The sequence below is a fragment of the Alnus glutinosa genome, chromosome 11, assembly GCF_958979055.1.
Source record: "Alnus glutinosa chromosome 11, dhAlnGlut1.1, whole genome shotgun sequence".
Taxonomy (NCBI): domain Eukaryota; kingdom Viridiplantae; phylum Streptophyta; class Magnoliopsida; order Fagales; family Betulaceae; genus Alnus; species Alnus glutinosa.
This window is the reverse complement of record NC_084896.1, coordinates 24,357,188-24,369,722: the sequence shown is the minus strand read 5'-3', so window position 1 is coordinate 24,369,722 and position 12,535 is coordinate 24,357,188. Positions and strand designations below refer to the sequence as shown.

General features: G+C 35.5%; 1 protein-coding gene across 1 annotated transcript; it reads left to right on the top strand.

The window, feature by feature from the left end:
* The first annotated feature begins 5,752 nt into the window (after positions 1-5,752).
* Positions 5,753-11,878, top strand: LOC133881884 (uncharacterized). The gene is made up of 6 exons (XM_062320948.1): positions 5,753-6,068; positions 7,949-8,154; positions 8,421-8,712; positions 9,805-9,912; positions 10,871-11,112; positions 11,421-11,878. Exons 1-6 carry the CDS (start codon positions 5,856-5,858, stop codon positions 11,536-11,538), a joined length of 1,179 nt encoding a protein of 392 aa, XP_062176932.1. The 5' UTR covers positions 5,753-5,855; the 3' UTR covers positions 11,539-11,878.
* Positions 11,879-12,535: the final 657 nt, after the last annotated feature.

Sequence of the window (12,535 nt, the reverse complement as noted above, 5' to 3'; positions counted from 1 at the left end):
TTGTTGATTTGTTTCCAAATTGAAATATTGGTATGTTGCGTTTTGTGGATCATTTCTAAATTATTTGACAGAAAATGATATATGTCATATGTGCATAAATGATTAAGAATGGTCTTAGCATTGGTCTTAGCATTCCCTGTGGCTGTATTAGAGCTGCAAGCCTGCAAGTAAAAAATGGGAAAACCGAACAGCACTGTTTCGAGCTGAAGCGGAAAGAGGAGTGAGAGAGAGATCCATATGGCGACGAGAACGACGCTGGGAAGGGCGTCATGCTCTCGCGGCAGCGACGACGAAGACGAACCGGCGGCGACATGTGCCGGAAGAAGCTCTGGCTTTCAAAGGAGTAGTCTCTGGTTCTGTAGGAGAAGCACTGGGTTGGTAGCTGGGTGTTTGAAGAAATGCCTCAAAGAGAGCATAAAATTGGAAAGGGTGCATCTGAAGGTTCGGCTGAGGAAAACTGGGGACAGCTGGAGCAGTGCGTTATGGGCGTCATTTTGCTGCAGAAGCCGACTCACTGCTACTGCAACCAGTTCAGTGAAGGCAGAGAGTGGCCATTTCTTCAGTGGATGGGAAATGGGTTTTTTTTTTTTTTTTTGGGAGAGTAATTTCTGAGAAGATTTGTTGGTAGAGTTAGCTTTTGAGGTCATGCTGGGCTGGCAAAGACACATACAATTTGTGCTTAGTTGTATTGGGAAAAAGAGATGGGAAGGTCTAGACGTTGGGGTTCTGGTTCTGGGAAGCCTTGCTCCTTGGTTATTTGGGGAGAAATCAGTCTATGTGGTGTTGGGTGTAAAAGGTTGGGCAGAGGATTATATTACGGGTTCTGTGTGGGTGAAGAACAGAAGGTGAAGGTGAGGTGTTTGATAAAAATTCTGAAAGAGAGCAGAGAGTAACCAAACGACGCCGTTTTGAATATTTTTTTTTAAATGAATTGAAACGAGTACGACGTCGTTTCTGCTTAGGCGGTCGGTTAACCGACCGGCTAACCAGTCGGTTACAGTTCGGTCAAAAATCGGGCCGGGTCGGTTCAGAAAGTCGGTTAACCGACTAACCGACCGCCTACCGAACCGACCAGTTTTCGGTAAAAAGATTCTCTTCCGACTACCGAACCGAATTTTGTCGGTTAAGTCGGTAGGAGGTCAATTTCGGTTCGGTAGGCGGTCGGTATGCGGTAATCGGTTAATCTGCACACCCCTAGATCTACTCCTACATCTTCTCCTTCAACAGAAGCTCCTGTCTCTCCATACCCCGTATCAGCATTTACTTCTAAGGCGTCAGAGTCATTACTTAGAACCTCATTCCAAAATGGATCTCTCCTATATACAGTATTTCTCTCATATTCTTCTTCATATTCCTCATCAACACTTTCCTCTCCTCCAGGTAAATCTACAGCTACATCATACAAAATAAACCCAACCACATATAACTCTACTACTCCATGACCATTATGGTGCCCCACCATTTCAATGACATCATGGTCAGAAGACAGAAGCCGTAGCCCTTCATCTAGACTCTTGTTAGGTATTCTGTAATAAATTATGTCACCGGGACTATACCCATAGCACTTAACTACAGTCTCCACCTCAAAAAATGACAGCTCATCTTTGTCATACAGGTCTGGGTAATTTGTTACATCCCCACCAACCCCATTTTCCCTATTAAACCGACCTCCGTAGTGCACCTCAAACATAAGACATTCATTAAACATTATGTGTCCTACAAATTGACCAAAACAAAAATGAAAATAAAAATAAAAATTCAATGAGCAGACAAAAATAAACGAATTTAAAGTCATTAGGACCACTTCATCACAGACAAAAACAAACTAGCACATTGCACAGTCATCAAAAAGACCCACGGGACCACAAGAGTATACAAAATTCAGACCAGCACATTGCACAGTCTTCCCCACCCATGTGCTTGCAGCACCAATCACAACACACCCCAAACAAGATACTCACAACAAACCAGCAACATGAGGGACCACAAAACGTAAAAAATATAACTTTTTCACTAACATAAAAACACAACCAGTTGTTGACAGTGGCGCTAAACATGGTACCCAAACAAAGTCAACCACATAATCGAAAAAGTATGTGAAAACCCAAACAACTACAAACATGATGTTATTAACATACAAAAATCACATAACTGAACCAGATTCCACTAACCCATTAACAAAATAGTAAACTTTGACAGATTAGGGTTACATAAATAAAATAAAACATAAGTTCGGTACATTACCTTTCTCAACCATTTGTGTGTTACACTTCTGTATACAGCCGCAAGCCGAATCGATTTAGAACGGAATGCACCAGATTAGGGTTCTGAGTCGCAAGAAGGAATTGGGCGAGTTGTGTTCGAGGGAGTAGATGCTTTGAGTTGTGTTTTTTTTTCGGCCGATTGCTCTTAAGTTTAAAAAATCCGAACGTTTAGATGAGGGGCAAAAGTGGTAGTTCGATGCTAAAATATCACGTGAAACGCACGTGTTCTGGGTTCCGTCATCGATTTAGAACGGAGGGTGACGGAATACCCTACATTGAACGGTTTTGATAAAGTCATACACTCGATTGAATGTTTTGCTACATTAGTACCCTTAAGTGAAAAAGCGCTATAGTTGGGTACCCTTTTGTGAAGTTTCCCCTCAATTTTATTTTATTTTTATTTGTAATTGCATTGAATACAGTTTTCACATACTACATGTTTAATTTGCTAAAAAAAAATTGTAAAAATCACGAGATTTGAGATGTTGTCACCCCATGACATAACCATTAATTTTTTTTTATTTATTATTGTTAAACAAAAAATCACTTAACCATATAAATGGGTCTGCGTATGATTTTGTGTATTTTATTTTTATTTTTTAAAAAAGTCAATACTTGTGTCGATAGTTTCTCAAAATATAGAATATGTAGAGGAATGGAAAAAAGATAAATGGTGATATTTGTGGTAATTGGAACGAAGTTGAAATTCAGACCAATTGTAATGCTATCCGATTATTTGTTAGCCAATTCACACGAATTACATTTCAATTCAATTCATATAGGCAACTGAAATTCATAATATATTAATTGAATTCAAATTCAATTCATTTTAAATTCCAAAAAGGGGAATTGATTTTGAATTTAATTCTTTATAATATCAAACACATAAATTTTAAGAAAATATTTTTGCACAATACAAGACATATGGCTATCACGAAAAAAGTTGTGATTACACCAAAAGTGGCTGAAGTTATGACTGCCCTAGAAGCGATTTTATTTTGTAAGAACGCTAGTTTCTTCACTGTTCTCCTTGAAGGGGATGCCAAGCAAGTGGTAAATGAAGTTAATAATAGTTTCCTAAATCTGTCAACTGCTGGCCATTTTATTGAGGGGATCATTTCAGAAATGCAAGGGCTCATGTATGCATATATGGTTTATATGGGTAGAGAGGCTAATAATGTTGCCCATTGCTTAGCAAATGAGGCATTTAGTATGGTTGTAGATTCAGTTTGGCTTGAGGATATACCTCGTTGTATTTTGCATGCTCTACTAAGGGACGTTCTTGTCCCTAGATCATTTTTTTGAGGATAGGTCTTATCAATGAAGAAGTTTCAACTTTGTTCTAAAAAAAAAAAAAAAGGCATATGGGTGGGACTCACCACACAGGTCTCACCCCATATGTATTGAATTGTGCAATTGTGTTGTGTACCGATCGCAACTCTAAATTTTATTAGATGAATTGAAAGTATTCGAACATAAAGATTTTGATTCAATTTTTAGTTTGAAAGATTTGATTAAAATAGGATAAGTATATATTATTTTTTATGAAATTTATGTATAGAGTTGAGTCTTGTATGTGGATTTTTAGGCGCATAATGTTTTGTCAAAATTAGTGTCTTTGTTGGAGTAACATCCTTAAATTTTAAATCTATTATATATGCATTATTAAAATTTAAATCAAATAATTTATATGAGAAATGTTTGGTTGTACACTCTCATCATATTTTTATTCCATCATTGTCTACGTGAACCAATAATGTTGTTAAAAAAATTAGGTTCTCACTATACTCTCTCTATTATTTCTTACATTATTGGTTCGCGTAAACAATGGTGAAATAAGAATGAGATGAGAGTTTACAAACAAGTATTTTTCAATTTATATTGATAATTGGTCTTTAAATTCATTATTTTATGTCTCATTTATTTATTAAGAAGTAATTTTTTTTTAAAAAAAATATGTAGTAATATTATGGATCATTTTTTTATTTTTTTAAATTAATATAACTTTTAAAATTATTATTAAATTTAAAATAAATTACTATTAAATTTTAATCGAATAGTAATTTTAGAAGTAACGCAACCCAAACAACATCCCCACCAAACATTAACGAGCGCAACCCGGCTAATAAAACTAAAATTTTACGTGGAAAGCAAAACCCACTATCGCTCAGCCATGATTTATTTATTTATTGAATTTTGAAAATTCGTTATCTATTTGATATAAAATACTAGCGAATCTCTTTATCTACAAATATTCAAAACACGAGTTTTAATTTTATCGAATCGATTTTTTTATTATTTTTTTCCCATTAAAAAGCGTAAAAGCAAGAGGTCGTGACATAATTTTCAAACACTTTCAACCTCATTTTCAAATCCAAATACAAATTATTTAAATTTTAGGGCAAATGTCTAATAAATCATTTAGTCGAAGCGCCATTTAAATTTGATCTCTTAGTTTTTGAAAATTAGTATTCGATGCTTAACTTTTTTCACGAATTTGAAACAGGTCCATCTATATTTTTTCCGTCCATTTTTACAACTTCTGTTAGTAACACGTTAGCATTTTTGCCACATCATCTTCAAATATTATTTTTTATTTAATTATAAATTTAAAAACTTAAAATTTTATTTTATTGTGTTTTTAAAAAGAAAGAAAGAAAGAAAATAAGGCAGCCACCCCCTTGGGGAGGAGGTGGCTCGCGGCCACCCCATAGGGCCGGAGGTGGCTTGTGGCCACCCCTTAGGGCCGAGGGTGGCTTTCGGGCCACCCCCCAAACCCCTTATTTTTTTTGTTAGAAAAAAATTTTAATTTTTTAAATTTATAATTAAAAAAATTATATTTTAAGATGATGTGGCGAAAATACTGACGTGGTACTAACGGAGGTTGCGAAAATGAACGGGAAATTTCCTGAATGACCTGTTTCAAATTCGCGAAAAAGTTAAACACTGAATAATGATTTTAAAAATTAAACGATCGAATTCAAATGTCGCTTCGACTCAAAAATTTATTAGACTTTTACACTAAATTTTAATTCAAAGCACTTTACTAATTCATTGGGCCTCAAGAAAAATAGGTTTTCACTACAACTAATTTCTTAAAAAAAAAAAAAAAAAAGAGGAAGGTGAAGGGAATTAGGTGAGATCTATAAATGCCCCACACCATGGGATTTATTTATTTACAGGCATCCCATGTGATTAGTTGACTTTGACTTTATGTTCTTAAAGACATAAAAATTAAAGAAAAAAAAAAGAAAAAAAAAAGAGAGGAGTGATCGTTACACTCATACTACACAACAATGATACAACACCAAGGCACAATGGAGTGGAGTCTACACATGAACTCCACTCCATTGTGCTTTGGTGTTGTATCATTATTGTGTTGTGTGAGTGTTTTAATTATTAAAAAAAAAGAAAAAAAAAAGAAAAAAAAAAAGAAAAAAAAAAAGAAAAACAAATTATACGTTATCTAAACGACCTTTTCTTCCCGGTCTGTTCTCTCTTAATTGTGGCTGTACTTTCCAGTTAGACGCAGCGGCGAGCGGGCGAGAACGAGCGAGAGAGAAGCGGTGTTTGTGGTGGTGGTTGTTGGAAATGGCAACCTCTACCTCGTCCTTCCTCTCCTATTCTCTCCCTCGTCCTCTGCTCCGCTCGCCCCCACGCCCTTTCCTTCGGCCTCTATCCCTCTTCTTTCCTCTCCGCTCCTCCTCCGCAAACCCTAGAAAACCCCAGACCCTAGTCCTCGCTTCTTCGTCTTTCGATGATCTCAGCTTCAAACGCCCCTCGCGCCCCTCTAATTCCTCCAAGGTCAGCTTCTATTGCTCTTTCGTTTGCTTTGCTCTAATCAATTCCATCAATTAGAGTTGTTTTTCTTTGATTTAGGTCTCTATTTTTTTTTTCGTACTCTATGTTTGTTAAATTGATTTTTTGGTGTAGTTAGATTGTTTTTCTCACTAGTTGTGAAAATATAGGAGCAGGGGCGGAAATTTTACTTGGGGCCTGGGGGGGTCCGGATTTATGTGTATATATTTCACTTATGTGTGTGGGTGCGCATTTATGCAAAATCAAATTAGCCAAAAAAAAAAAAAAAAAAATCCAAAAATCAAAGTAAATATTCAAAATCTTAATATAATGTCATCACAAATACATAATAATATTAACTAATGGCTAAATAAATTAAGCACAATTAATAGGGTCCAAGAAAAATTGGTAAATTTTAGGGAATTAACGTTATCTTGAGAGATTTCTTGAAAATAAACCAAACAGAATCAGGTGTTATCGAATGCTACAAATAATAAAAACAAAAAAAAATGAAATAGGAGAAGAAAAGGATAGAACACAATAAAAAAAAGTTATCTATTTTTTTTTTTTTTAAAGAAGAAATCAAGGTGTTGCATTTTAATTAGTAATTTGGTTGAAAAAGGTACGCCTAGTTTTCATTTGCCAAATAAATTTCGGCACTACTACACTAATAAATTTCAAACTTACCTTTTAATTTCATCACACTAATCAATTTCAGTATTAGTATATATATACTAGTGTGTGTGTGTGTGTGTGTGTTTTTTTTTTATTATTTATTTATTTATTTATTTTATGTATATATATATATACTAGTTTTTTTAAGTCTTAGTGTTACATACTAGTTTGTAGAGAGTTCTATCATCTATGATTATATAGACCAACTTTCTATATAGTTTGTTTTGTTTTTTTCTCAAGTTGACTAGAAGATGGCCCTTTTTTGGTTCGTTAGTTTCTAGTTTCTTTATGAGTCTATGTAGAAGATAAAAAGGTTCTAGTAGAGTAGTAATCTAGTTCATTCCCATCTTCACAAATGGGAAAAACTCGGGGGGGGGGGGGGGGGGGGGGGGGGGTGTCCACTTCATACAACAGTCAATACAATCTACCATTTTATAGTAGTTTTATGCAATCACAAAAAAATTAGGGGTTGCCATGGACCCCCCAATACAAAGTGTAGTTCCGCCCCTGTATAGGAGAATTATAGGAAACTGGAATCGGGTTTTTAATTGTCTGGGAACCGTGAGAACGAATTTAGCTTAATAGCATGAACTTGTGTGGTTTAGTTTGAGGCTAGTTTAATAATACTCTTTCATTTTAGAAGTTAGAACACATGTTGTTTTTGCTGTGGTTAATAGATGTTAGAGATAAACTTTCTGGTACCATTGGAAATGAATCTTTTTTCTATTGAAGATGTTGGGTGTAGACTTGGTAATATGTGACTATGGTACCTCTGTTTATAATTCTCCTAATATGGCAATAACAGTTAGACTTGGAAACTATTTTACGTTGGCTATGAGTGATTCTCCTAATATGGTAGGACTTATAAAAAAAAAAAAATTATACGTTAAGAGCAAACGCTTTTTTCGTAGATCCGAATGGATACTATGCATTGTTTACCACTATTTATAATGGAGAGTTTAAAGAAGTGAGCTTTGTGCTGCTTCATTAGGAAACTAGTGAATATTCATCTTTGGTGTTTCTTGGTAATTACATGGGAAAAAAACAAGTAGCGGTCGAGTTTGTAGATAACTTTGATGGAACTTTTTTCCTGGATTTCTTAGTGAGGTTTGTAATATTTCTTTCTATTTGATTTATACTTATTGTTAATCAATAGGTGTATTATGTATTAATGCTATTGTGTCTGAATTTAAGAGTATTTAATTTTGCAGAAATCGGTTCTCTCAAATTTGATACAAGAGATAGAGCCATTAGATGTGAGCCTCATTCAGAAAGATGTTCCACCAACGACGGTGGATGCTATGAAACGGACTATATCTGGCATGTTGGGCTTACTTCCATCTGACCAATTTCAAGTTCTTATTGAGGCTTTGTGGGAACCCCTCTCTAAGTTATTGGTTTCTTCAATGATGACTGGGTATGTTCATTTCCAATATAATGTACTTTACTTAATCCGTATTTTTGTTCTCCAATTAATCTCCAAGGAGATGGAGACAAGAAAGAGCGACTGAACTCTTACAGTTATTTAGACAGTTTTGGTGGTTGTAGGAATCCTTGTTTTCTTTTCTTCAGATTATGTTCTCTTGAATCTTATATGTAGTTTCTCCCTATTTTCACTCTCTACCAACTGATGTCTATCGAAATGTTAGGCATTTGTAACTGGTATTTCTTCTTCTATTGCAGATATACATTGCGGAATGCCGAATATAGGCTTTGCCTCGAAAAAAACCTCGATATGTATTATGAAAATCATGAAAAACAAACACCAGAAAATTCTAAACTTGATTTACAAGGGTTGTTACTTGACAGTGCAAGTATAATTAATTTATCTGGAGAACATGAATCGCCATCCAAATTTGAAAAATTCACTGAAGACTCGTCAGAGAACATTGATATTCAAGGCCTTGGTGAAATGTCCCCTGAAGCTCAACAATATATTCTTCATTTGCAGTCTCATATATCTTCAGTGAAAAAGGTATGTTCTAGCACTAAGGAATCTCTTTCAGTGGATTAAGAGATCAGTGTTCGTGTTTATGAATGATTAGATAATGATATCCCAAGTTGGACATTGTTGATATTTTATCACAATATCTCAATTGATGGTTTATCCCCTGTTGATTTTGGAAATAGTCTGGTTGGCAGTGGATGAACTGCAAGGTCTGATTAGAATGCATTAGCTATGATTAACAAAGGAGTCGGTTCTTGATAGGCTTCATTGAAGAAATGAGTTTTTAGCTCTCTCTCTCTCTCTTCCCCTCCCCCCCCCCCCCCCAACCAAAAAAAAAATGGGGGGATTTGGGATTCAGAGCTTTGTTTAGTGGAAGTTTATAGGGGGATATCACTTATTGGGCTAATGCCAATCAGATGCCACTGTCTTCTCATTTGTTTTAGTCCCAAGTTTTGCATGGTTCATGGATTATTTTGAGCCATAGGCTGTTTGGAAAGAGTGTATGAACACTAAAAGGTGGATGTTAATTTACAGCATCTTAATATATCCTATCCCGACTTGGAAGTGCTATGTAAGAGTTTTTTGGATAAATTTCATTTGCAGAAATTTTGGGAAAGTGGATATAGGGTTCTTACAATATTAACCTTGCTGATGCATCTGTTAAAATATTTGTACTAATTTTTATTTTCTTAATATTTTATTAGAAAATATGGTGTGAAATCTTCCCACAGTTTTCCTTGACTACATGAATGTTATGTTGTTGTGTGCTTATAAGGCACATTGGTTGATTTACATCAGATAGATTCTTTTCGGCAATACCATGCTCCTGTCTATGGAACAACTCTATTGTGTTAATGAAATAGAAATCATTTACTCGTATGCCTTAGAGTGCCTTTGATTTTAGATGTCTAGTCTTTTGATTGAATTTTCATATCATTTTGGCCAATAACATGAGATTTTAAGCTACCAAGTGTCAAGTTCCTTAAAAAAAATAAAAAAAAATCCTCTTCCATGTCTAGACATTCTATTGGGTTTTTGCAATTTCCTCTATTTCTTGTTTGCATTACACCCACCACTCTGGTTGGAATATATACTCAGTTCATTTCTATTTTATCAAAGGAACTTTGTGAGGTCAAGAGAAAGAGTGCTGCACTTCAAATGCAGCAGTTTGTTGGGGAGGAAAAGAATGATTTGCTGGACTACTTGAGATCTCTACAACCGGAAAAGGTAACTCTCTTTAAAAGCTAGTCTGGTACTTTGGATTATAAGTTTTTTCAGTTCTGTCCAATTGCTGAATTTTTTTAGTTTCATCATATGTTAGCATCAGAGGTTGTTGTTGCAGGCCTTGGTTTATGAGAGTATTGTCACACTAGTGCCATCCATTAGTGTTTGTTTGGGAAGTTTTGGACTCAACATCTGATAGTGATGATGTCATATATAACTCATCTGAGAGTGATGATGTTATAGTATGAACGGATTTTTATGACAATAGGTTCAAACCCTTTTTCATTTCTTTCTGCTACAGTAAACAACTGAGCGTAAGGCTTCATTTTATTTCTATGAATACTACTTTCTGAATGAAAATGAAAATCTTGTCTCTGATTACTTGCAAGAAAGCTGCTTCTTTTATGATATCATAATCCATGTTCTGTTCTTTTCTCCACTAATAAAATTGAAAGTGCTAGTATGGAAGTAGTTCCATCCAGTTTGTTTGATGTTTAAGTTAGCGTGTTCACTACTTAGTTGTTCCCATGCTCATACTGCTAAGTTTCAGTCTAATTTATGCCCATGGACATATGTATTGGGATCAGGTATGACTTTTGGTTAACTGTTGGACCACTTAGTGCAAGATATCAGGTTATAGCATCATGCTTCTACACTTATCTTTTTTAATAATTTCTACCTGCTCTTATAAGATAGTAATTTTTAAGTACTTATTACAAAAGAAAAATTTCTGGATATAATCTTTGGGGTCTGGATGTATTTATTTGCACACCAGTTTACCCTTTTGATACTCTCATCTTGCATGCAACCCTTTTTGAGCAATGAACTCCAGTTATTGAATTTACACCCATCCCTTCATGCAGCTAACTTTCAACTTAGATTCTCTCATTTATTTAATTTTTTAGATTTATTGTTTCCTATGAGTCCATCTTGTGGCTGATACAAATGGTTCTACGTACAGGTAGCTGAGTTATCAGAACCTACATCTCCTGAATTGAAGGGAATAATCCACTCTGTCGTACATGGTCTCCTTGCTACCTTATCTCCCAAGATGCATTCTAAGGCTCCAATGTCAGAAAATTCTCCTGCTGGAACAGTAAATGTAGGGAGTGAAGATTGTGCTGAGCTTGTTGAGAATACCTCACTTCAATTCCAGCCTCACATTTCACTAACTCGGGATTATTTGGCACGCCTCCTCTTCTGGTTAGTCCAGCTCTTGCTTCCTCCACTTGGTTGTTTGGGATTGAAAATTGGACCCAGCATGTACTGAGCTTGTTTTGAGTCGTGGTCATTTCATTTGTGTATTCCCTTTCACATTTTCGGTATGAGCTATTGAGCTCTTTGAAAGCGAACTCAACGACTGGATTTTGGAAAATCAGTTATTCTTTCTGGTTACCCGCTTTTGTCCTTATGTATTGTCAATTTATTCGGGCAACCTGTTCAAATTCAGTCTGCTATTTTGAATTGTTTGTTTATCATTCTTATATATCTTTTGTTTTTTCCTCCATTAGGTGCATGCTGTTGGGTCATTACCTAAGAGGCCTGGAGTATCGATTGGAGCTGATGGAACTCCTATCTTTGACAAGTAATGCTGAGAATGATGCCTCTGGTAGTGAGCAAGTTGCTTGAAAGTTTCTCTTTTGAACTGCTTCCATCTTTGTATAGACGTGTTCACCGGTGTATACAGAATTCGTTTTTCAACATGAAGAGGCTGAATTCGTTTTCCAAGGCTGAATTCGTTTTCCAACATGAAGAGGCCAGAAGTGAGATATGAGCTGAGGCCAATTAGGCTCTCGCAAATGGAGAGTTGAGTTCATTTATGTATAAAATGATACATCTTTGTATGTTTCTTGTAAGTATCTTGCAGATTTTGTTGTTTTTGTCTTTCTTGTCGCAAACACACAACGTAAAGACAATGTTGTTTCTTGTGTCCGCATTGAATCTATGGAATCTATAAGTAAATAAATCATATAGAGGCATGATGCAAACCAAGCAGCATCTTTTGCTTCCCTTACCCCTTCCTTAAGGAATTGAAGCAGAACCTTTGGTAACTTGGGATTTTTATGAAGTATTATCATGTTTGTGTTGGGGCACAAGGCTCATTGGGATCAATAGTGTGAAACAGTTCAGTTTTTATATGTATTTCGCAGCACCCAAGAAAGAAACACAAAAAATAATGCAAATTATTCAGTGACATCCCTAGTACAGAACTACGTGCCGGAGTGGAGCTTGTTCATTGGTGCTCGTAATATTTCTTTTTATTAATTGTTTTGATTATTTCTAATGAATATTCTTTACTTCATCTTAGTATCAATCTCTTGATAAAAAATTTGGTATCTCTAACATTTCTCAATTGTTATTATGAGACGGTCTATGTGGAATCTAATTGTTTAGGTAAATGGCCAGATGACCTAAAATTTATTTGAGTAGTTAAGCCTCACACGATCTCCCTCCCAATAACTAACAATTTGGACAACTAATTGTTATGAATTTCCATTTAATGTGAGAAGACATGTGAGCTTGCACTTGTCTAAATAGGTGTTAAAAGCAATTTGAGATGTAACGCTCATCTCATCTACCCCCATTGGGAAATGATAATTGGGGGCCAACTTGCCGGCCCCCAGCA